Raw genomic sequence first — 25,780 nt, forward strand, 5'->3', positions numbered from 1 at the left:
GGGCTGTGAGACAGAGGGTCTGTATTTGCTTCCTGGTGGGCAGAGACACAGGTCACACATTTTTTTCACTCTGAGCTGCCACTATTATCTGGGAGTACGATAGGGTGATTTTCTGACAGGTTCTGTGCAGGAGGTCAGATGAGGTAGCTATAACGGTCCCTTCTGGGGGTTAAAATCAATGGATCTATGATTAAATGGCCCACAGAGGCTGGACATTGCAGGTTAAGGGAAAAGGATATTGGTGGCATTTTATGTGGGAGCTGCGGTCAGGTATTTCTCTTTTGGCGGTACAATGGCCAGCAATCCCCCGGTCATAGCTGTCTTTCTAGGTCCTTTTAATGAGCCCCAGATTTACCTGTGCATAGCAGGGAGCTAGAAGGTGGATTTTTTTCACAAGGGCTGGGCTGGAGTGCATATGTTTGTTTGGAAATTGGTTATTAATTTTGCTTTGGGTTTAAAAAAATGCTAACTAAAAAATGAGAGCCTTTGAGTGGTTATTTTACACCAGTCCTGACATTACGTAGTTGTGCTGTTACATAAGGTTGTTTCTCAGAGCTATAATGATGCAACAGTATTTATAGACCAATCTGGGTTTTCCTTTTAATGGCTCCCATAAAAAGCTCATTATTCCCTTCACACAGTCACTGACTGATTTACATGCTTGTCCTGTCCCTGGGCGTATGCTCCAGTTTGGGTAGCCCTGAGCGACACACTCACACTGTCTGCTTGTTGCTAAATGACTGACAACAGTCTGGCAGTGGCACTGGTCTGATTCTTATACTAGAAACTTGTCTTCTGGGGAGATGGTGAGGAGAGGGCAGAGGAGGTCGACAGATGAGAACAAAATCACTTGTGTTTCTGCAGGTTCTGGTAATATTGCCATCTCCTTGGAACTGCATAGTCTCTGTCACTCCTGGCGTATCGCCCTGGCCAGGCAAGGGACTTGGCCTGGCTAGTAGGGTACGTGGAAGGGATACACTGCAGAAGCTGTTGCCTGAGCCAGGGGTACCATTGAAATCTACTCTTGAACCAGGCTGAGAATGAGGAAGGAAAAGAAACCCCAAGTATGTTCCTCAGAATGTCACAGGAGGGTTTGTGAGGAGGCTGCATGGGCACACACCTGTGCTGAGCTCCGCTTTGCCTGGCTTAATCAATGTCCTTGCGTCTTTTCCTCTGCAAGCCCTGACGTTCCTCCTTTTGCATATTGGATTTTTTTTTCTTTATTGTAGGGAGGGGCAGAGGGTCGGGACAGTTTTATGGCAACTCTATTGATTACTAAAATTTAATATAATCCCTGCACTTACTGTGTGATCGTTAAAGGGATGGAGAGCCCGTGAAACATATTTAAAAAGAAATATTTTCCAGTTTTATTTCCTCCCACGCTACCTTTCTGAGTCTCTCTTCTCTTCCAAACCTGGCATCAATCTCCTGCTTTGCATCCTTTCAAAGACAGTTGTACATTTTTGACTGAGTTTTCACAGTTTGCCTTTGATTTGATCAAGTATAAGGAAAAGACTTGCCCAGTCTGGTCGGGTGCAGGATTCATTCACCATTTCCTCAGCTAGCTGTCTTGCAGTTTCTGGATCTGTGCAATTTTGTGTGTACTGAGAATAATGCTTCCTCTTTTTTATCTCAGATATATCTGGAACAACTATTGCTGAAGTACCAGGTTGCCTCTTGGTGTCTAATGCCTCCCACTCACACAGTGCCCCTGTGCATCCCCATGTGTATGGAGAAAGCAGCACAAGGTGGTAACCTGACATGCCAGAGCAGTTTGAGCAGGAAGTTGGAGCAGAAAAGTGGCAGCTTGAGTTTCAAACTTCTGCTGAGTATCCTCACTACTGGAGCAGCCTTTTCTGAGCACTGCTGAAGCAGTGCTGTAACGCAGGTGAATTCCTCCTCTGCAGAGTGACCTGCACTTTTTGTGCCTGATAGCAAGCACTGAAAGGTTACTGTATGTGATCTTGCTGCTCAGAGCATGGGTAGAGAAAACCCTGTCTGCCAGCGGGATAGACAATCTCTAAAAGGCATACAGGACTCATTCTGGCTTATCCTGCGAGGAGGATGGGGCATGGCATTTGTAGTGAGGTTATTGTTACTATTGCCTCCTTGTTTTGGAGAGGGCTGCGGCAAACAGGCAGGCAGCCATTACTGAAAATTATTTTAATTTTGAACAAAAATTTTCTCCTTCCCCTCTCCCTCCCCCTCTTCGCAATCACTCTTTGCAGTCACTTTGAGCAGCGTGTTGCGAGAATCACCAGACCCTGCGGGCGCCTGGCTGCCTCTGCTAGATGCAGAGACTCTGACACTGATTTATATTTTGGTTAATTGTCTCCATCCATTAGTCTCCTCATCCTTCTCCTTGTTAAAGATGCAGTTGCTGCTAATGTCTGTAAATGAAACACATTTAAAAGGCATTGCTCCCGGTCTGAATCTGGCTTGGGTTAACGATCACTGGAAGCTGCCACCTCCCAAGGATCTCAAGGGTGGTATGTCTCCACTCAGGTGCCCTACGGGGCAGGGCAGCCCAGGCATTTGTCAGCACCTCAAGGGGCCAAGAGACTGAGGCGTCTGCCTCATTTGTCTAGTCCCCTCTGTAAGTCACTCGGTGCTGAATGTGCTGGCAGGGCTGGCTCCAGAACCAGGCTGAGAAGATGGCTTTCAGTAGATGTAAGGGACTTGTTTGATGGGGCCATTTGAGATTGGGGAGAGGTGACTGGAATGAGGGTCCAAATGCTGGTCAGCATGGGGACTAGGGGACAAGACAGGACCAGAAGGCGTCTTGGAGCAATAGCTGCTGGCTTCAAACACTGCCAGTCAGCGGCTTATGGTGCAGATATTGCTCAAAAAAAGATTATTGTTCCCAGAAGCCAGTCACACAGGATTGCTGCATGTCTGGTTACCACAGCCTCCCTGAAAGGGCTTGCTCCTAATTCATTTATACGTCCCAAGAGAGGGCCACACTTAGCAAATCTGACAGTTCAGTGGCAGTTTCTGTGATAGACTTCTGCTTCCTTGAGCACAGGTTGTGGCTCATTAGCTGGACTAGATGATGTTGCTTATGCAGTGGGTGCCAGAAATTATAGTACTGCTGGTTTAGCTGTTGTCCTGCAGGTGCTTCTCTGCGGACTCTACAGATGCATCAGTGGATTACTGTGGCATCTTGTCCCAAAGACACCTTCTGTCTGGGTGGCATTTCCATCAGTTGTTGATGTGGCCATCTCTCCCCTTGAGTGCCTTTTCCTGTAAGCAGTGCAGCTATCAAATGACCACTGGTCGACCATTATACTGCCATTACAGAAAGTCTCATCAGAACAACCAGCTTTGGTGGAGACAGAGGACCAGTTAGTTCCATTAAAAGTAGACAGTGCAGCAATCAAAGCATTTGTAGAGAACATTAGCAATGGTTTTTTTTTCCTCCAGTGGTAATTTTTGCAGCCGTTAGTTATTAGTACATCTCATTGCTGCTTTGCAGAGTGGGCTCCTTGTATCAGAGCATTGGGATGTGACAGGGAATTTTAGACTACCATCTCTGATCTGTATCTGAGCTGCACAGTTATCCATGTTCTCCTGACTATACACCCCGAGTCCTGGACCAGTGTTCATTGGGTTTGGGGGTGAGGTTTTAGGATGAGGAAGACTTCTTTTGTTGTTTCCCAGACTTAGCAGGGGACCCGTGGCGTATGCCTCCTATGCAGTGCTGCCCTGCGGTTTTCTTTTGTTGCCAGTGTAACAGGTCAAGTGTACAGTGTTTTCAGAAATACCCTCCAAGGTCAGGTGGCCATTTTATTAGAGAGTAGCTTTCATTGCATACTACATCCACGTAAAGGAGCCATTTGGACTTGGCCTTTAAAGCTTTGTGGTCGCTGCTTGCACCATGCATGGCCTGAGTTGTGGTGGACTGGTGAGCCGCTCAGTTGCGTGTGGCTTACACAAAACCCTTATCACAGCTTTCCTGCATTCCTGGTAAATGGATCTGTTGCTCCTGTGCCCTCTCTTCATTAGGATTTGAAAATTGCCCAAGCCATAATAATATCCAGCCACTTTTCTGACTGTTGCTTTTGGCAGCAAGACAGAGCCTAGTGGTAGAATGGGAATCCTGTTGGATGGAAAGCAGCTTGCAAAAGCCTAGGACATTATTCCCAGTGGATAAACTGTCAAGGCAAAGGCGGGATAGATATAGAGCATGTTTGGTGGGATGGTTACTTCTCCGATGCTACGTGGAGCGCAATAATAAACAAGCACTTACACATCACCACTGCCAGCTTTACTCCTTATTAAAGTGTCTTCCTTATGAGGCCAAGTTCACTACAAGGTCTGTGCCACTTGCAGCTGTTTCCAAAGCTACAGCTGGTCTTGAGGGAAGTCCACAGTGCTGTTAGGTAGCTGCTACCTTTCCCTTATTTATTAGTAGGAGGGACATCTTTGTGAAGATGGGATCTCCTTTATCAGCAGTCATCACACACTTCACCACACAAGAGCCTCATCTTTTTTTAGCCTTTTATTCCCCTCTGCAGCTGCTAAGTATGATGTTGCAGAAACAGGATGATGGATTCAAATAGAGAATGAGCAACAGCACATCAGCTATAATTGAAAGCAACAGCATGAGTTTGTCTTTACCAGACAGGTTTGGATTCACTGTTCAGATATAGGACAGGGCAAATTTTAGCATTCCGGATTGAGGTTAAATGTGTATTGGATTTGAAGTTCAGACTCAAAAATCTTGTAGTGCTGCAAATTCTTTTGTAAAACTTTGCCCACCAAAATAGCAGAAATACCTGAAAAACATATCTTGTGATCAGAGCTTCGGTCATCCTGAGCCAGATACCAAAGATAGGTCGTATGAGACTGTCAGTAACACTGAGCCACTTCCCAGTTTGAAAGCAAATCTGGATGTGGCCAACGAGCCACATGCCTTCTGGAATCCCTGACCGTAAGTACTCAGTTTTCTAGCCTTCATTTTAGAACAAGAGCAAAACTTGCTGCTATGAGATGGAAGTGCCCAGACAGTCATGCCTCGGAACATGTTTTCCCTGCTGCTTGGAAACATACCTGTATTACTGCAGGTCCCCAAACCATTAATTACCAAAACCCATGCAAACTGAATGTTGCCATGGCAACCTGCAGCCCTACAGAAGGCTATTTGTCTCCTCCTTGACCTTTCAGGAGATCCGTATCTTGCTCAAGCCCCCTTCTCTAATCTGGTTTTTAAAATATAATATTATGCTACTGGAAGGGATCAGACCTTTAATCTGATTGTGTGTGCATGTGTCAGTGCATGTATGGGGGAGTGCCCGCATTAACAGGCACCCAGCAGCGGCTCAGAGACGAGACAAAGGAGAAGCAGCGTGTGCCTCTGCCCTGCTGCAGGTGAGCACTTGGGTGGAATTATTGGCTTCAGCACAAAGATGGGGGAGTCCTCTACATGGGAAGGACCAGCCTTCTCCAATCTCCCGCTGAGGTTGTGCAAGAGTTGTGCTCCTGCTGATAAGGACTTCAGAGGGGATGCTGTCACACCCGTTTGGTTTCCCTTCCAGTGAGCCTAGGCCCCTGCCTTCAGTTGCGTTAGTCACTGTGCCGGACCAAGCGGTCAAGTTTCAGGCATTACTACGTGTACGTTGGTGTGCCCAAAGTGCACGTTCTGGCTCTTGACCTGAGGTCCTCCAAGCTAGGTATTCTTTTGCTTGTTGTGTTCCTTCTGAGGGAAGGATCTTTAATCCTGCCTTGGCTCTGACTCCTGGAGCCCTGAGCCCATGAATTTGTTGCCCATTCCGTACACAACAGGATTACTGTGAACAAGTTAGGTGGTGCGGAAACGCAGAGGAACAAATAGCCTTTTCCCCAAGAGACTTGCTGTCTTTTGAAAACACGGTCCCCTATTGTGAGCAAGCTGACCACGCAGAGAATACCCCGTAACCTGGGCTGAGGGAGAGGGCCTCGTTTCTGTGCCGTGCCGCTTGTCCAGGGTGTGCTCCGCCCGGCTCGGCTCGGCCTCCTAGCCGTGTCTGCAAGGCTCTGGTGGGTGCTGGCTGCGCCTCTTTTACAGGACGCGGGCACAAAAGTCTGGAGCCGACACTTAGGATTGAGGAACGAGGAACGGAACTGAGGAATCGGGGACGAGTTAGTCAAAGGGAATTGAAACACGGGGTGAGGGGCCAGCACTGGCCGCCTGGCAGCCCCGGGGTGGCCTGCGCAGGTGCGGGCACTAACCGAGCACAGGTGCTCCCTGTTCCACAGAGCCGCGGGCGTTTGCAGGCCGACCGGGCAGCTCTGCTGAGGGGAGCGTGTCGTGCAGTCCGCAGCTTGCCTTCAGGAGAAGGTGAGTGGTTGGTTGAGTTTTTCAGATGGCTGTTTCTAGGATTTTTATGGCAAATGGACGAGGCAGTGCTGAGGTAGATGTTTGCCTGCCTTGTGCTGTAGGGCTGGTGGTGGTGATTGTGATTTGGCTGAGGTGTTCCCCTCAGGGCTGGGGGAAGGGGGAGGCCTGGGCAGGACTGGAGTTACAACTCATGTTTTGCAACTTTTGGTACGTGGACCGAGTGGATCTCCCAAAGTCTGTGGTAGTGTTACATCTTCTGTCCTCCTGCTGGGCTAACCAGCAGCAGACAACATGATTTCAGGGTTAGAAATGCAGTTGCAGTGCTGCAGTCTGAGGCAGCGAGTGCGCAAAAGCAGGGTAATTTCTGAAAATTGCTGGTAGCTGAACAGAGCCCTTCTTCCTGGCTAAGGTGCTTGAGTAACTGGTGGAGTACCTGAAGAACTGAGACTCAATTAAAAGTTAAACTTTCACTAGCTTTATTAAATGGCACTGGGATGAAAACAGTTGGACTTTGTTCTGTGGAGGGTCTCTTGTAAAAATGAATGTTTGTTTACTACCTCATGTAGTCACAGGTAAGGTGGAGGTAGTAGAGTTGTCAGCTGCAGAGCCAAAGCTGGTGTTTCATTCTGTTGATTCAACATGGTGGTAGGAAGTCCTCTTGTGGCCTAAGCAGAGCCTTCCGCAAGTATGTCCCTTATTAGCGAGGCCACGCAATTGCTGGATTCTGATTGCAGCTCTGTGGAGCTTTATTTGCTGGGGCCAGCTTGGCCTACAGTATTTTAAAAAAATGCTTAAAGTCTTCACCTACGCAGAAAGGTATCACAGTTTTTCGTAAGAAGCTCTGGTTACCGTTCATTCTCCTTTCTTATACTAAGACTGAGCCCCAGCTATAGACTGCCTCCCATTGTGCCAGGGGTAGAACAAGCCCAGAATAAAAAGGCAGTCTCTGCTTCAAACCTCCCATTGCACTAAGGCAAAAGGAACAACTCCTGGGGACAGTTCGATGTGTTAAAAGGTGTCTCTGCCTGTTTGCCTTATCTCTTGTCTTTCCTCCCTTTCCTCTCAATGTCACCTTGGTGTTCAGTCTGCCTTCTGCAAAGTTATTCCAGCAAAGTCATGTTTTCCTGGGATCCTTCCTAACTGTGTGGGTAGATGGAGTTGAATTCAAAGCCTGTAGAGTGTACCTTATCAGCCCTGTGGTATCTGCTCATGTGTGGAGTTACAACGTGCTAACGCACTTTAGCGTACTGTAATAATTTCAATTTTAAGGCCGTGGAAGATCTCCTGAAAACACAAAATTGTTGGGAAAGAAAAATATCACTTCTGGTGTGGTAATGCTTCCTTCCACATAGATCTAGTTTTTGATTACAGTGGAGTGTTCTGCACTCCTTGCGTTTTGGAGAATCAAGTCATTTTATGGAGTTGCTATACTCTTTTCCAGAAAGAGGGGTAGTTGCATTTTAGTGGTGGATAAAACAATTCTTTCTCATAGCTTTCTTAACGTGTTTATGTATCAGAGGTGCTTGGGGCTCAATTGGGATGCAAGACACTCTGCAAATGCAAAGATGTAATTATCCCATTTTTCTCTTCCTACTCCCTGCCTTTCTCCCTCTGCACTTCGGGCTCATCTCCTCCGCCCTTTCCTGAGCATTGTGCTGATGGCAGCGTTTATCTGCATTTGTCCTCTGTCCCTGACATCCAGTTATTGATTGGCATGATTAAAAAGAACTGATAATCACTTCACATTAATCCCATAAATGACTTAAGACACCAAAATATTTGCATAATGCATCTTAAAGGTGGCAGCTAAAAGAGGATAAGACCCAAAACTGCTTGGTGCAGGAGAAATGGGCTTCCCACTCACCTGTGGGCTTGCTTAAGTAATTAGTCTTCTGCTTGCATAAGGAGGAATCTGAACTGGTTTAGCGGAGGAAGATGCAATGGGCGCTCAAGGGCTTTGCGATCCGAGCATCCTAGCTTAGTGCTGAGACTGAGGGTGGGGGGCGTGCGCGGGGGGGGGAGCAGCAGGGAACATGACAGCGGCTGCTGAAATGAGAGTCTGTTTTTGTCTGCTACATCTTGTGAAAATCTGGAGCCAGACGCCCGCTGAAAGTACCTCTGTCTAAAGACTTTCTGTCATAAACTTATCTGATTAGCAGAGAGCTAGACGACAGATTAGCCCCTGCTTCTGCACTAGGGATGGGCGCTCTGGAGCATTTGAGCAGATCTGCTCCAGTTGCTAGTGCTGATAGCCTGTAGGTGGGGGTGCAGCAGGTGGGGAGGAGATAAGAGGGGGATATTTAAAGGAAGATCATTGCTAGGTAATTCTGCAGATAATGCACCCTCCGTGTTGTCCTGCTGGTCCCAGGTGAGGACACTCTCCTCTGCACCAGTGAGTTGGTGGTCATGTGCTGTGCGTCACAGCAGCACAGAGTGGGTGCTCTTATCATGTGAGTAGAGGTTGGGAGGGAGCTGTGGATGTGGGAGGGAGGGCAATATTTCTAATATGTATAATTTTTTGTGTCTCTGGTTCTTCTGGCTGTCATCTTCCATTTAGAAAGAGGAGAGGAAGAAAAATAGCCACATTTAGCTTGGGGCAAGCACCTTGTGCCAGAAGGAGGGGTGATTTAACATATACTGCAAACAAACAAAAAGGAGACATTCCATTTAGTATCATGTATATGTTTTAGCTTGTTCTTCCTCTTCAGTGTTTGTATATCATTTATTCAGAAATATTTTGCAAGTGGAGAGTGGTTTGCAAGCAAAAGCATTTGCCAACTGAACTGCAGTATCTGCTACAGTGAATGTCTTTTTGTGTTTGTGTTCTCCCTCTCCATAGAAGGGGGGAAAAAAGAAAGAAAAAGGCTAAACTAGCCTATGTAGCAGCAATCTGATGCAAGCATAACAAGCAAAATAATACTGAACTGCTCTAATGCATTCTCTTGTCCCAGAAGGAAGAGAGCATTGTTTCAGGATCTGTTAGTGAGGAGTTGAAAATTAGTTTTGTAAATAAATCTGTACCCTCAGCACTCAGTAATGCTGATGTCTGGGTTCATGGTGGGTTTTTCTCTAAAAAGAAAAACTATTATTCAAGTAAATAAAGTAGTCTTGTGTTCCAATGGTGGTGGAATGGAAAACTTACTTTTTTTTTTTTTTTAAGAACAGAAGCGTGGCAACTGATAGAAAACTATCAGTTATTTCAGTTAAAGTTTGCTATTAATTCTGGAATAGATCTGCCAATTCCTACACTTTCAGTTTTTCCATCTGAGATGTAAGTTCTGGCCCACGCAAGTTATATCTGGCAAAACTGAAATCAGGAGCTCTGGCAGCTGCAGAGTCCTTTATGGGAAATGGGAGTGCTCTTTGGGAAGTGCTTTGCACTTAGTCTCCGCTCCCCAAAACTAGAGGAGGTTACCTAGGAACCTGAAGGGTAGGAGGGGGAGAACATTTCTTGAAATATAGCTATGTCAGGGGCAAACAAAAGAATCTTGCGTGCGCACACACATACGCACATACACACAGAAATCAATTATGTGGTAGCAAATAGGATTTCCTTAACTTGGTGCTTTTCTGCTCTGTTGCAGCCGTGATAACGACCTTTCCACTATCATCTCCAACCTGCATCAGAGCCGTCAACTCGTTATGCCAGAGACCCAGAGCCGCTGTGAATTCAAGAGAAACAGCATCGACGTTGGCTTGGGAGCAGCAGGTAAGCAACTGGAGCAGGTCCTGCTGTTTTGGGTTTGTTGACTTCCCTCCTCTCTCTTTCATTCCTTCAGTTGTTCTTTTTTTCAGCAGCTATTTTTCCTGGTCTGTTTGTGTTACACTTTGGAATGAACTATATGAAGGATTTTTTTATTCTCGCTAAAGATTAACGTGGAAAGGATTTCATGGTGATGTTAAAGTCCTTTTGAGATCTCAGCCCTGTGTTATTCTCAAATCTAGTGGTCTGTGTTAAAATACTGGCAAAGGAGCTTGCGCCAGCAAAGAAGTGAAATGTCCCCAGGGTTAGTGTCAAGTGATGCAGAAAGGCCTTGCAGAGAGCATGGTTTGATTTGTAATTTCATTAATCAGAGGTTCGCCGTGCTGCCTCTGTGCCTGCCAACTCCTTTATGAGCATGTTTGTTCGGTTTTATAGTGCTACCTGTCTGGGTTTTTTTTGAGTTTCACCTGGTTTCAACTTAACGTGGTGAAACCAGACATGCTCCTCTTGGATCCTGCACTGTGCCTCTCTGGATGTCAGTGAGGGAGCTATGGGCAAGGTTGCTTTGGTGATGGATATGCATCAGTCAACAAGTGTGGCACTGGTAATAAACTAGGGATCTGCTTCTTGTTTGCAAAATCTACAATTTGCTTTTGATTATAAGTAAAAGTTGAGGAAAAACTGGGAGTAATCCTAGTTTTTATATTGAGTGATCCCTGTCCTTCCAAATCAGAATTGGATCTCTCTGTGTATGTTAATGTAGGCCTTCCTGAAAATCTGTATGTTTGTAGTTTTGTTCATATTTTCCTGTAAGTCATTCCATTGACTGTGTAACTTAACCCCAGACCTGAAGGGTTAAGATCTACCACATGAAATGCACTTTGGGAATGTCTTTGGAGGATATTCAGTAACATGACAGGCACCTGGCTTGCCTTTTGCTTGAGGCTTGACTCCTTTCCAGAAAGGTTCCTCCTGCCTGCAGTGAAATTTGTACTGGTGTGTCTACTTTTGCAGTAAAGTTTTCAGTCCCATGTATGTGCTGTGCTGAACTGAGGGATTTGTGAGATGTCTGTAAAGCAGCCATGGGCAGCTCACAGTCTTTGCTTTCAGAGCTGAATCTCTGTACTCTCTTCATTAACCAATCTCCACAGCCCCTTTTCAAAGCCAAGCTGGCCAGAGAGATATATTCTTCTGTATGACCTTGCTTGAGCCTATATGGTTCATGTGACCCCTTGTTAAAATGACCCCCATATGTTAAAATGGTTTTTAATATTGTTTGTTTTACAGAGAAACTACTGGAAATTGTTGAAATTCTTTGAGATCAGTAGCATTGCAGCAATGCAAAGGGTACTTTTCATTCCCATCAATGTTAAGCAGTAAAAAAGATTAGATGTAGAAGTCCTCATTCTTATTTGTTAGAATTTATGTTTGAGGTTCTCTGGTTAGCTTCCTGACCATAAGAAAGAGTAAGAAATATAAAACATAGGCACTGCACACGCGTAGCAGTGAGGACCGCAGTCCTCTGCTCTGACCTCAGTGAAAGTCTGAGCAATGAAAAAGAAGAGGGCTCATTGACGCAAGAGGCCACCAAACAAGTGACAAAGCTTTTCCGAACGTGATAGATTTGGCGTGTCTAACAAGAGTTGACCAGCAAAAGAGTAGGTGGGAGGATGGTGGGGAGATTAGGTATCTAAAGGCAGAGAGAGCATTGTCACATCTCCACAGGGACAGTTTAACTCTGATTTTTTCCCTGCTGTCTGGAGCTGGCTCACTCTGCATGCTTGTTTGATTAAGGGAAAACTCATTTGCCAAAGTCTACGCAGAACCTGCCAGCTCTGGCTTTAGAGCATATGCTGAGCTGGTACCCAAGTCACCACCTCCCGGACACGGAAGTCAAGGGAACAGAAACAAAATGTGCTGGGTGGGATTTGTAGCTGATGCCGATTGTTGGGTTTATGTCTTGGTTCTCTTTGTTTTTACTGGCAGGGGCAGAACGGGAGAATGGTGTAACTAATTGCTACATATATAATTTTAAGAGAGTTAGTATTGGGTTAGTCTAAAAGACTGGCTGCTGTTTAAACCACTTAGTTACAACAATAAGGGAAAAAGAAATGTGCCCCCAGTTATCTGCTGTTTGCATTGTATGTCTTTGAGAACAATACCGTGTATTTGGGTTACGAGAATCTCACCCTTAAAAAGGCATTTGGAGATGGACAATGCTGAATAAATTACGTTAATGCCAATATGTTTAAAAACTCCTGCGTCACTCATGACTATAAGCTGTGGTGCTCTCCAAGTAAGTTGGAATCTGCAGCTAAAATGGTTTTGGTTGCTGATTTAGCATTTATGGTTTGAAGTTAGGCATACAGTCCCAGACAGTAGAAGCTGAACACTTTGGAGGCTGCATTGAACTGCAGCTTGAACTGCAAATTCTACATGTGCGGGATGAAGGGTGAGCGCCTACTCCTAACAGCATGCAGAAGCGTATGTGGCTTCTTGGCTATGGCTAAGTAGAGGGTTGAGAACAAGGATAGCACAAATGGAAGAGATGTACTTATTGCAGGGACCATGGAGTTAAGAAGAGGGTTGAATTTGGCAGCGTTGGTTGGTTTATGATTAATTTTGTGAGGGAGTTCCTTGATTTATAGTTAAACCAGGATTAGAGGCAGTGCTATAGTTTTGAACGGTATGGACTGGAAAATTAAAAGTATTACTGGATCTTCAATGGTTTTTGAAATGCAGAAGTGGGCTGGAACTAATGGAAAATAGTGGCATCTAGTTAGTGCTGGGGCTTTTGTGAGTTCTGGGAGATAGGTGAGACTAGAGTCAGGGTTCAAGCTAGAGCTGGGCTGATGTTCAGGTCAAAAGGGGCTGAATAGGCTGATGTATTGCTGGAGCATATAAAGCTTTTCGTTGGAAGAGCAGCACTGACACTAATACCCTTGGATGGCCTATGGATAATTTTTAAGTAAAACCAGGTCACTTTATGTCAATGGTGATGGTTATATTTGGGAGCAGAGAGCCTGAAGAGCTTAGTTTGGGACAGCAGAAGCTGAAAGACTTAGAAAATAATTGGGTCCTGAAAGACTCAGATGGGTTTTGGCCCTGACTAGAAAAGGATTTAATAACCCACTCAGTGGTGGGTGCTAGCTATTTGGAGCAATAAGCCTTGAGCAGGTGCAGTCTTAGGTCTTGGGATAGCTGGGACAAAAGAATTCTATTTTGGATCTTGTAAGGCTCAAAGAGCTAGGAAGAGTCTGGAGTCATCAAAAACAAATGGCTATGCTATCTGTTGCATCACTTGGGTATGATTAAGACCAGTGTAGTGATTGTGATGTGTTGCTAAGTTCAGCATCTACAGAAATCTGGGCTAGCAAATCTGAGAGCTACAGTGCTTTGGAAATACATTTATCATAAAAAATGGAAAGACTGTTATCGCTAGTCTACTGTGATAAAGGGGAAAGGGAGGTGGTTATGTTGCCAGCAAGTAAAGTTTGCTCAGAAATGTTGGGCAAGATGTATAATGCCTACCACCAGTTTTTGAGTACATTGTAGAGGTGCATGAGTCAATTAAGGTCCAGAAAGGCAAATTTGCCCAAGATTATAAAGCAAATGATGAATGAACAACAGAGCTCAGTTTCCTGTCTTGTCCTCTCTAACTTCTCTGCTAGACGTTTATGTTGTTGTTTCACTGTGACAATACGGAATAGATGTGGGTTGTAGCCTACTTCCAGAGATTTGGGATACGAGAGATTTGGGGGTGGGGTGGGGGTGGTGTTCCCCACTGCTGGTGTGTGTACTGAAGCAAGATGTCTAGGTAAGAATAGCTGACAGCTTAACTCATGTTTGAAGTGTCCCCTGATACTGGACCTTTAAAGGAAATACAGAGTACCAACAGCAAAAATCTAGAAAAAAGGCAAAAATCTGCTCCAGCCAGTGCTTCTCAGTAAGACATCTGGAGGCCTGGAACTGGCAGGGGTAACTGAGGCTTTTGCAACGACAGCAGAAGTAGGTGGCCGAGAGGTGTGTACTGGTAAAATCTAATTGCCCTATCGATTGGCTTCGGAGCCACCGTCAGCTGTGGTAATGATTGAGATATTCTTATGTGTTTGATGCATGCTAGCTGTATCTCACTGCTCTGGGCCCACTGGGGACCTTAAGGTATTACAGAGATCTCTTAATCATGGAGCAAACTTGCGTATGTTGGGCCTGCTCTGCGGCACTACAGATTTATTACAATTACCACTGATGCACTTGGATTTCCTTAGGTCCCAGGGGGTCCTGGGTTTCGGGAAGAGCTGCCCTGTTTGTAACTCTGAATTCTTGACTGGCTGAGGAAATCTATCTCACTGGTTTAGAATTTTACCCATCTGCACCCTTTCACACTATTCTTCCTTCTTTCTCATCTGGGTTGACTGCTGACAGTATTATGTCCTCAGGCTTTTAAGAATAGTAAACTTCTGCCACTTCTGCTTTCTCTGCCTCTCTTAGTGACTGGGAGTGGAGGTGCTTGTGCTTGCAAAACAGAGACCACTGGTTTCTATAGTCCCTGGATAAATGTCTGTTCTCCAAATGGTTGTGCAAATTTCAAGTGTGCAAGTGTTCATTGTTTCCAACACAGATTGAAAGAGCAGTAAATTCTTGTGGAGGACCAGAGAATGCGGTGTAAAGGAAGGGCACTTGCCTCTGCCAGCTCTGTTGGTTGCTCTTCATTGATCAAAATGATATCCAGGTCCTCTTTTGAAATCCAGGTTATCTCTACACCCAGCTTCTGTGTTTAATCTCCTCCTACTTCTCTGGCCAACGTTGGACCTTTTTTTTTAAAAAAAAAAACAAAACCAAAACAAGACTGGAGCTAGCTAATCCAGCTGCTGAGAGGTCAGGTTGGCTTCAGGGCAGAGAAAGACCCCCTTTGCAGAGAAGAGAGGTGAGCTGCTTCACCTAAGTGCTGACAGTCTGCAGGACTGCAGTTGGGGGGCACATATGTAGAGCCTACCTGGAAAAATAAGCCTTGGTGATGTCCAGAGCTTCCAAGCCAGTTTACCTAGGAGGCGTGGATGGTCTCTCTCCTCTCTTGACCCTGCAGACTTGATTTTCTGCTGCGTTCCTTCCCTCCTGGTGGTGTTCTGCAGTGGAAAATGCTGGAGAATGCCTTCCTCTGTGCTAATTAAATTGCAGTCACGATGGGGATAAAATACGCTAAATGAAGGAAGAAAGGAAAAGTACATATAATGGGGTCTGTACTTCCTTAGGAGCATACAGAGGCAGCCTGCACTGGTGAGATTCAGTAAGAGGCTTAACAACATCTGCAAAGGTAGAGCAAGTATGCTCAGATGCCTCAGGGGGAGCGTGCATGTGGGAGGGGAGGGCAGGCGATGAGCCTAATGAGAATATAAAAGTCGTTTCCAAATGGATCAGATAAAGGCAAGGCAGCAGACGGGGTACAGCACTGGCACTACAGAGGGGCTTACCTTGAGAGCGGATGATGGCACAAGGCGCTTTTAATCTTAATTGAGAGAGAGAGACACATACACAAGGATGAGCAGAGCCAGAGCTGCTTGACAAAGGCACCGTAGCAAAGCTGACGGTTTGCACATCAAACACGGATTTAGAGCCCCTTTAAGCAGCTAGCGGTGTGTCTGTAAACAAGTCCAATCCCCTCTATCCAGTTTGGCTAATGCAGTCTGCCAGGGCATGCGTGGGGTGGGGGAGGACGGAGGAGGCCTTGCGGGGCTCCGTGGCTCATAGAGAAAGTACAAGTGCCTTCTCCCTTATGCGTGTGTGCTTTGCACTCTGCCTTAGGATTTGAACAAGCATTTTGCAATAGAGTCCTGGTCCCAAGGCTGTAAATAATTTCTCTCCTGCAAAAATCCTGTTAATTTCTCCTCTTTCTCTCCTCAAATACCCTCTGTTCTGCAGCACCAGATTTCATGACTTTCCAGTTGCAGTAGGACTATTTGCATGGATAGAAGTGGAGGGATCAGGCTCACTGATGCTAGAGGAAGGTGGGTAGATCTTCCCTCTCCTCCTTCTGCCCCGTGTGATTAGAGGGAGTTGGCTTGATGTCTGAATATTGTCTGAGAGAGGGCCCTTAAGGGAGACATGGCGGAATATCAGGTCTCGCTCCAAACAGCAAGCAATTTGCTATGGTTCTGCATATAATATTTGGGACTGTGCATGGATTAAAGACCCCTTCCTCAGTGATTAGAGGCTTCTTTGGCTGTGGCGTGGGAAGCAGCAGAAGGCCAGCTTTCCAATATTGCGGAGCTCCAAGAGATCTTGGGCTTTTTCTAGGGCTTGTTGTGATGGAGATGACAAACGCTGAGAGCATTGGCCTCAGAGCAGTGGTGTCCTCAGAGAACAGTATAGTTGCATGTTAACCTGCAGTCATTCCTGTGGACATTCCATGTGCTAGGGAAAATGTGAGATCCGTGTCCCTCAAAAACATCCTGAAGGAGAGAACTCTCTTCTCTCTGTGAGGTTATTTGTTCTTCTGTATTAATGCTCCCGCCTCATCTTTCCACTTGATGCTCTGTTGACTGAGAGAGGGAGAAGGAAAAATTTCAGGAGTGAACTGTAAACAGATTTACATTTAAAAATTGGTGTTGGAATTTTTATTGACAAGGCAGTGCTTGTAGGTCACACATGTTGATCTATAGCTGATCAAACTAGCTGTCTCACTGTCTTTGGGCCTGTCCCTGAACTCTGTGTGCCTGCCATGAAGGGCTTCCCAATAACTTCATTTGGCTTTGCGCTAAGACCTACAGCTTTCATCTGCTAAGGAGGAGTTAATATGGGGGTGAAAAAGAATTGGGATCAGGGATGTTATAGCTAATGGTTAAAGACAGAATCACAGTGAATGGCTGTTTTCTGAGCATGTGATAATGAGCTAGGATGCAGACGTTTTCATTTAACAAAGCCAAACAACAACAAAAAAAGCAGAAGCCTTTTATGAACTGCTGCCTTAAATTGAGCAGAAAATGAGTGCCAAATGGGCATCTAGGAGTTGCAAGCCCAACCACATTTGTTTACATGTGAAGGACAGTTGTTTACCTAGGCAACATGAGGGTCTAGGCTCTGTCAGTGCCATTCATCCTCTTGGCTTGTGTCTGGAGTACTGTCATTTCTTTGTGCTCTATTTAAGTTCATTTTTATTTCTTCTGAAGCCTTGTGGGAGTGGCAGGTAGCCAGCATCCTTTTGTAATCCAGAGGTCTTGGGAGGTGAAGGGAAGCCCAACATGGAAGCACTTCCTTTTACTGTGCCCTGCAACTGCACTTGCAGTGTAGGTTGGTGTATGGGATTTTGCTGGTGTGAGTGTTAAGTGTTTATTCTTGGCTTGGTCACTGCAGGAGGAGAAGGAGCCAAGACAGTTTATTGAACTCCAAGAACAGGGCACTAGACCTTGCTCTTGGCAGGGATTTGACGCCTGCTGCTGGCAGGAGGGTTCTTGTAGGATGGCTCTGCAAACACCTTTGGGAAGGTCAGTGATGTGTTTTAAGGTATATCTCCCTCACTTTTAGGAAAGGAGTGCCGCAGCTGGACAGGGCACACCATGGCAGCTTAAACAGCTTGGCCTCCCCTGTGCCTGGTGTGAACAGGGCACACTGGCCATAGTCAGGACAATGAGTCCATCACTCTGGCAGTTGGATCAGCCACCAAACTCATGGCCAGTACATGTTGTGGCTTTGAAACTGAAATAAACACCGACTCTTTCTTCCTTTCCTTGCAGCTCTAGGAAGAGCAAGATTATCCTGCTTCCAAAAATAACCTTTTCCCCGCCCCTGCTTCCACCTCCTTTCCCAGGTGCCTTACAGGCAGCTAGTAAAGAGCCGAAAACAAATCATTGGTGCGGTTACATCTCTCTGATGTTATATATATAGAAATCCAGTACAGATTGTAATGTGTCCACACTCGCTTGCTGCTGGGTGGAGGCACAGGGAGAAGAGGCAGTGAGTCGTGCCTCCTGACCCTGCCACTAGTCAAGTTGATACTTCAGAGCCAGCGTTTTGACACTGTTCCTGCTCCAGTGCATGTGTGTATCTTTGTGTCATCAGGTTTGGATGCTGTGGATTTAGTCCTGCAAAGCCTAGACTTCTGCTCTTGCTGCACAGCAGGGGTAACACTGTCCCCTCACAAGCTCCCCATAGCTGGAAAGCTTGTGTTGTGATTAGATGCCTAGGTAGCAGGCATTGAACTGCTGCTCTGCTCCTTGTTTCTTCCAAGTAATCAGCAGGGTGCTCTATGGCTCACAGCTTCATGAGGTCTCTGGTGAAAGCGAGGGAGAAGTCCTGCTGAAGAGAAAGGGGTGCAGGGCTGTGTGTGTGGGTGAGATGTGTTGGAGGAGACACATGAAAATATTGACCCGGTCTTTTGAATTGATAAACTTGAGAGAAGTCCACCAGGAAAAGAGACCTGACCACAATGACCACTGTGCATTTTAGAGCCCCAGGGCAGGCAAGCCTGCCAGGGTAGTGTGTAACCATGACTGCCTTTTCTCGAAGCCCCTTGAGCTCAGTCCCTGCCTTACAGCACGGCTCCAACATGTGTACCCTTTGGCAAAACTGGCCTGCTCTAAGGCAAATGGAAAAGATGATGATAACCATTACTATAATTTGTGAAAGGTCATGTGCTGGTTTTGGTTTTTGTTTGGTTTTGTGGTGTTTTTTTTGCTTACTGTCTCTGCATATACATATAAGCCCAGGTTTTCCCACAGGGGCACAGGAAAGACCCTCAACTCCTTTCCCTCTGCGAAGCATGTCTGATGACTTTCTATGGTTATTAGCCTCTTCAGTGCAAATTAAGATGGGTGGGGATTCTCAAGGGTTAAGTGGCATGTATATCACTGTGGGGAACAGACTAATAAACTGGAATGTGTCCTAATGATGCCCTCTCCCCAGATGTAAGCTTGTGGTTTCAGACCTGGTCAGGGGAGTCAGCAGTGCCGCATGCTTTACATCAGACGTGAACAGACTTGGGAGGAGCTGTCCTAGGATGGAGGGCTGGGGGTTGGAAAGACTTCAACGATTTGCTGTGAGCAAGAAGAGGGTCACCTGCCTATTTCATTAATTTTTCATCTCTGCACAATATGTATGTTCCCAGTTCCTTTGCTTTGCTTTGCTCTTCTCCGCTTTCCTGCTCTTTTCCCTCCTCATTGTATTTCTTTGGTTCTCAAACCCTCCCCCTCCCCCGCTTCCTTTTCCATTCTTAATTCCCATCTCACCTATGCATTCTTCTTCCTTTCTGTTTCTCTTCCTCCCTTTAGTTCCCTTGTCCTCTTCCCTGTTCTCCCTTCTCCACCCTCCCTCCATCTCCAAGCTCCTTGGGAAGAAGACAATTTGAAGGCTTTCCTCTCTGTTCTCAGCTGAGAGGCTCCTTCCCTCAAGCCAATCAATGGGAGCCTTTCAGCCCCAGTGGGGCTTGGCAAACATTAGATCAATAAGTTATTAGCACCATTCTGTCAGCTGTAATGTGGAGATTGATCGGGGCCGGGGCTCCTGCATGCTGCCTGGCACTTCCCCAGCCTGATAAAGATGACAGATTAAGGGAATAAGAAAAAGGAATTAAGGAGTCTGGCTGTCAAAGCTGTCACAGGGTGGGGGAGTGCTGTTTTTTTCAGGGGCTGAATGAGTGAAATTGGACATTTAAATGGTGCTAAGGGTACAGCACCACCAGCAGCTCTGTTGGAAATCACGATCTTCAGCATTCACTTTTCTAAAGAAAGGCTGGGATGCTTGTAGAAGGGGCAGCCAGAGGAGGTGGAGTAGCTGTCCTGGATGTTGGAGGGAATACCAGGTTGCTGGCACAGAGCACAGAAGATTGAGCACCTAGGAGCCCACAGAGGAATGAGAGTGCTGTCCCTGCCGCATTGCCTTACCTGCCTTTTGGCATGGTTGAGTGTTGTATGGTATTCCCCAGGACTGCAGGAGGTACCTGCCTCAGAGGAATGATGCCCGTTTTTATAGCTTTTTATCACAGATACATAAATTGAGGCCAACCGACCTCTGCCTGAAAGGTTTGTGGTCCCTCAAGAAAAACCTGATCCTTACTGGAACTGTGCTTAAGTCTTCTGATTTAACAAGCTTCTCCCTTCTCCTGTCATACCTGCTAGAACATGCTCCTTTCTAGAGCTAGGAAGTGATTCTCCAAAAGGCCTGGACTTCTAGCCCGCCCTCCCAGCATCATTCCTTAAGTCTTTTCTGGAAGAGAGTGGGGATTCGTAAGTTTGCAGTTGCTAAAAAGCCGTTCTGCAGCATATAAAATTAATTCAGATCTCTCAAGTGCAGTATATCCTCTCCGTGAGCATTTTTCATACTATGAATATTTACCACCTTTCTATGGCTTGCATGCTGTAAAAAATGAATTTCGTAAAAATCTGGGAGACAAGAGGGTGTTGATGCACCTTCTCTAATAAACAGCCTCATTACAGACAGCCAGGAGGATGGTTCCAGCATGACCTGCACCTCCCTCTGTTTCACTCCTTGGGAACTGAAATACTGGACAGTCCTTTTAGGTGCCTAGCTCCAGCTATGCAAGGCAAGTGAGCACAAGGAAGTGGGAAGTAGCAGGATACTGTTTGCATGGTAGGAGGAAAGGCAGATGGCCTAGTGGTTAGAGCTGAGAAAGGGGATGCAGGCTGCTTCTCATGCCTAGGAGAGGATGGTTGATTATGTTATACATTGGGAATCCTTCTACTCAACTACTGTCTTGTTGCGTGTTCCTGCAGCTTTCATATATGCTACAGTTAACTCACATTTATGAAGGGGTTAGCGACACTAGGCCTACCTTTGGGGTGCTACTTTCTATGTAATGCATTGAGATCAGTGAGTGATGGGCACTGACTCTTGCCTTTTGGAGTCCTTCTCTGGTATTGAGAGGAGTGACTGCACAACTGGTCTGCCAAAGTTAAGTTCTTTCAAAGTGGGCAGGAAAGAGAAAAACCTTTGATTACCCGTATTGCATCCTCCTTGTTTTGCAGTAAGAGACCATTAGTGTTTCCCATTCCTCCCTCCCCTTTGTTTCCTGTTTTTCTTCCTGTTTCCAAGAGTCTCTTGTCACAGGGAACTTGAAACGTGATGCTTAGGGAACGTTTGCAGGTACCTTGGTTTAGGCTAGGGAGAGTCCTGAACCAGGAGTGCCCGTCTTGCTCTGCTGCTTGTGCTATTTGTACTATTAAGACTAGTACAGCAGCTAGCAAAAGGATGCTTCCTGCCCTGGAGAGCTTGCAATCTAAATCTAAATGACAACCAACGAATAGATACAGATGTGGAGACATAAAGAAACAATAAAGTGCAATAGCTAAGTTTGAAGCCTGCTGCCTGCCATGTCCCTAAAGCCATTAAGCTGACCTGCTGGGAGGCGGATGCTACCTTTATTTTGCAGCTGGTTTGACATCCCCTTTGTGGAGATCCAGAGGTATTTCCCCCTTCCTTGCTAGAACTAACCCTGCCCCATGAGCTGGCATGCGCTTGTATTGTTCTAGAATCCCAAGTCCCAGAAGCCCACTGCTTCTCTTCCCCCAGCTTCCCCAATATTTTTTTTTCCATTCTTGTTGCCTTCAGTTAAATTATGGCCCGTTATTCCCATGACCTTGTGCTTCACTCTCCCTTTGTTTCATTGATTCCCGCTGGCAAGGGACGGGGACGATGTGCAGCCAGATTCCACGCTGCTGCACGCAGCCTACTGCGTGGCCCCTCGTACGCCAGCCTTTGTTGAGAGCAGCTCTGGGCCTGCTGGGACTCAGCAAGCTGGTGCTGCTTCTTACAAAGGCACAAGCTCATCGCTGGGAAAGTCAGTCTCCAGGGTCCCTGCAAACCTGTCACATTCAGCGCAGGAACAGACTGAGCAGCAGGGCTGGAGCACCAGAGTTGTTTCAGCAGAGCAGCTCCTCTGGTGGCAGCCTGTTTGTGCCAAAGGGAAGGAGAGAGCTGAATAAACTGAGATACTGCCAAGACATTTCAGACTGGTCAGTGGGAATTGTCATCTCCAGGGTTTAAGTCTGATGGGGGAGTTAAGAGCAAGGGAGAATTTTTTTCCTCCTTAAAATAATGTGAAAGGAGGTGAAAAAAGTAGACTCTTCTTGCTAGATGTTGGCTATCTGAGCCTGGGTGATTTCCCATGTAAGTTGGCTCGATTCTCTGTTTAGTCAGGACTTCTGGGTCCAAGAAGCTTTCAGAGCAAAACCAATGATACTGGTAGGGAGTGTGAGATAGGTCTTGATCTCTTCCCATTGTGCTGTAGCATAACACAGTGCAGAAAAACTTGGTGCAGTCCCTCAGCCGTAACTGGGACTCTCTATAGTCCACCCATTTAACAACATTGGGAGGGCAAATATTTTGCGACCACCTCATATTTGTTCATTTCCCTTTTCCAGGTGAAACCATGTGCTCAGTCACTGGGACATGGGCTCAGTTCTCACCCTGCCACTGATGCAGTCTATGTCTTTGGTGCTTTTTCTCTGCTGCAGATTCCCTTGTAAAGAGTGGAGGTAAAGTCCCTCCCTCTTTGGGAATCCTAGGGATAGGTTTTCTAATCTTCCCAGCTGACTTAGGCTCCCAAGTCCTCTCTCCAAAGCCGATAATGAGGCTTGGGATTCTTAGATGTGTTGGTGAACACGACTGTTAAGTTATGTTAAGTGCTGGGAGGCTGAGGATTAGAGGCAGTGCGGGAGTAGGAAGCACTGTTACTTCCAGGTGACACTTCCACCTCTAATCAGTGTGTCTCAAGTCCGAACAGGGCTGTGATAAGATAACCTTAGTTATTAGCCACCTTGCCTTGGCTTCTACACAAGCTTATTTTATGGTGTCATACCTGCATCCTTTCTCTTCATGGTTGCAAAGCCATTGGGTGATACTTCTGTATGCAGGCAGAAATGCTGTCCTTCTCCAGCTGACCTACTTTCCTGACATGTCTATATTCATGTTTCGCTGTAGAAGTGCAGCAGATGAGTGCTGGACTTTCTCTTGACATGAAAGAGGGTGAAAAAATCCACTCTGATGTCTAGGTCTTTAGGGAAAATAATTGACTTGGTTTCGAAAAACCCCTCTGGATCACTTTCTGTACTGCCTTGTCAGGCTAGCAGGGGCCTTGAATGTAATGCAGGATCTGGGGACCCGCATGTGAGGCCTGGGTGGGGTGGCTGTGGTCAGGGCTGTGGCAGTAAGTGAGCAGTATGCTTAGACGTTCCTCTAGCACTCCTTACATGCCTTATTGCCTGGCCTAGCTTCATAACATTATAGTCCTACTGATAATGTCTTTCATTTTCAGCTTTAATATTACAAAACTGCCCTAATTTGCCTTCCTTTCAACTGAAATGTTTTGTAGAAGGGAGGAGAGGGGAAGCCAAAGCAGGAATTTGAGTGCGGGGAAGCCCCCCACAACTATCCCTCCCCATCCTCTGTCTAAGGTGGAGTGCTGCCTTTTGCAGGTGCATGGGCTGAGCAAACGGCTATCTTTTGGCTTTCTGGTCAGTGAGTAGTAGCAATGTACTTTAAATGCACAACCTGTCTCTGTGAGGGTGGTAAGACACTCACAAGCTACACTGCCAAGTCTTTGCAAAACATACTTGGTTTTGCTGCTGCGAAGTCAGGGGGAGACGGACTGTGGATGCTCCCATCCCAATGCCTTCAACCACCGTCCTGGTTCTTTGTGTGTGAGTGCAAAGAACGGTTGGATGAATGGCATGCAGACATAAAGGGATGAATTTGGAGTATAGGGTTCTGTAAAAGGGCACGTGTTTAGCCAAAGTGTTGGTGTAAGTGTTACGCCAAAGCTGTGCATATGGTTTAAGTTGTAGAGAGGAAAGGATCGGTGCTGTAAAACAAACACATTGCCATTTAGGTTGTACCCCAGAATCTGCGAGTTTACTGGGTAACTAATGAAAATGTGACCTGCCTCCTCCCTGCTTTGCAGCTAGGAATGCTGAGGGGGGTATGACTTCATATGAACACTGGACTGGAATCAAAAAGATTGATATTCGGTCTTGTGCTCTCCTACTGACGCAGTAAATTTGGAGCGGATTGTGAGATCTTTGTGCCTCCATACTGGCTACTGATTATAATTATTCCCTTTTCCTTGCTTACTGTATATCTTGTTGATTTAGTCCCCACACTTCTGGGGGCAGAGGCAGGCTCTGAAACATCCCAGCATTTTGCCTTAAATGAAGGGGGGGGGGGGAAGTGGAAATTTTTCATTCTGTGATCTAACGCTGACTGCCATAAAAACTGCTGGGGGGCAACCCAAATACAAACTGAGTGTGTGGGATTTGATGCTTTGGTACAATGTGAACCTGAGATGCCAAAAGGAGAATGCTGCAGATATGCTGGAGACTAATACACTAACGTGGGACCTCTCTGGAGGGCCAAGATCAAATCTGGGACCTTTCCCCGTGGCATGCTGGTGATGGCAGGCTGTCACACCTGACTGGTCACGCAGCTGCCAGCTCACTTGTGTGTGTGCTGAGAAATGGGTGTTTTGGAGAGTGGTGGGGCGTGGGTCTGATGGAGTTGGTGCCGCTTCAGAGTTACTGCGCGATCTTGGTCTTACCCTGCACAAGTGCAGCCGGTTGGGAGTGAGATGGGACTTGCAACCTGCTGACGTGTCTGGGAATAGCAGGGCACGGTGCTAGTCAGAGCGAATGTCTGCTGGCAGATGGGCGTGTGGGGGTGGGAGTGGAATAGCAAGAGAGAAGGAGTGATAGGAGGGTAATGAGGTACCTTGGCAGAGTTGTGAAATCAAGGAATCTTCACTGCTCATATTCTAACTGCTGTCACATGTAACTGGTGCTTCTGTCACCAGTTCTTCCATGGAGTTTCTTCTGCCTGAACTAAATAAGAAAAAGCCCTGGTGGTTTTTGCTGCCTCCTGCCCAGGCTGGGACGGTCGAGCAGAGCAACGGGACTTCTGTTCCTTCAAAGCCACACATCCTAGATGAGAACATTTCTGAGGAGGATATATGATCTTGGCCTCCAGTGCTGAGAGTTTGCAGCATCGGACTAACATTTCCAGGAAAACCAACTTGAAGAACGAAGCGTTCTGTGGGGAGGGACCTTGTGGCTCTATTTGTGCTGTGTGGCCAGGTACTTCCTTAGCCTTGATGCTGGCTCGGCAAGCTGATGCTCTCTGTGGCTTTGGAGAAGTTATTTAAAGGGTAAACTGAGGCAGGAGGATTGATAAAATTGTATTGAAAGGCTGACTGAACACCTGGGATGTGAAGTGCTGAGAAAACTTCAGTGCTGTCACTGGCTGACTCTATCCTTTCCCATCTGCTTTCCAGTTGCCACTGCTCTGTTGTATTTGCTTTGCTTTTGGTTATGCCCCTGCGATTGTCTCTGAGGGCTAGTTTTGTTAACAGGCTGGGTGACAGGGTCATGGCAAGATGAGATCGGAGGCTGCCTGTGCTCTTTAAAACCTTGAAATGCCACTTGCAACTTTGCAGTTCCAGAGTTGCGCTTTGGATGAAGGCATCGCCTGGCAGGCTCTGCCCTCGGCACGTTAACTGTCTGCTCTTGGTGCTGCTCAGCCTGTGGCAGCCACAGATCTGTGCTCTGGATCTGTTGATAAATACAATGCCAAGGCAGGAACCTGGGCTTGCTTAGCTGAATTCAGAGTAATGTGGAGTGATTCTGAGTATGAGGGACAGTTGCTTGGCTTAAATGTGCCCTGGAACATAAATAATTTTGTTATTCTTATAAATAGCACCGAGGGGGTTTGTAACCTTTCTTAGGCAACACACTTTGGGCAAATTGCAGAAGCTTTGCATG

At 46.4% G+C, this 25,780-nt stretch overlaps 1 protein-coding gene across 1 annotated transcript in view; it reads left to right on the forward strand.

Moving 5' to 3' along the window:
• SAMD11 (sterile alpha motif domain containing 11) overlaps window positions 1-25,780 on the forward strand; it is a gene marked incomplete at its 3' end in the record, with an annotated part of 125,080 nt that overhangs the window by 59,839 nt on the left and 39,461 nt on the right. The window contains exon 5 of the mRNA XM_082009342.1: window positions 9,904-10,028. Within this exon, the coding sequence (XP_081865468.1) occupies window positions 9,904-10,028 (125 nt within the window). The remainder of the gene's footprint in view (window positions 1-9,903; window positions 10,029-25,780) is intronic.

This window comes from Phaethon aethereus (genome assembly GCF_964289735.1).
Source record: "Phaethon aethereus genome assembly, chromosome: 21".
Lineage (NCBI taxonomy): Eukaryota > Metazoa > Chordata > Aves > Phaethontiformes > Phaethontidae > Phaethon > Phaethon aethereus.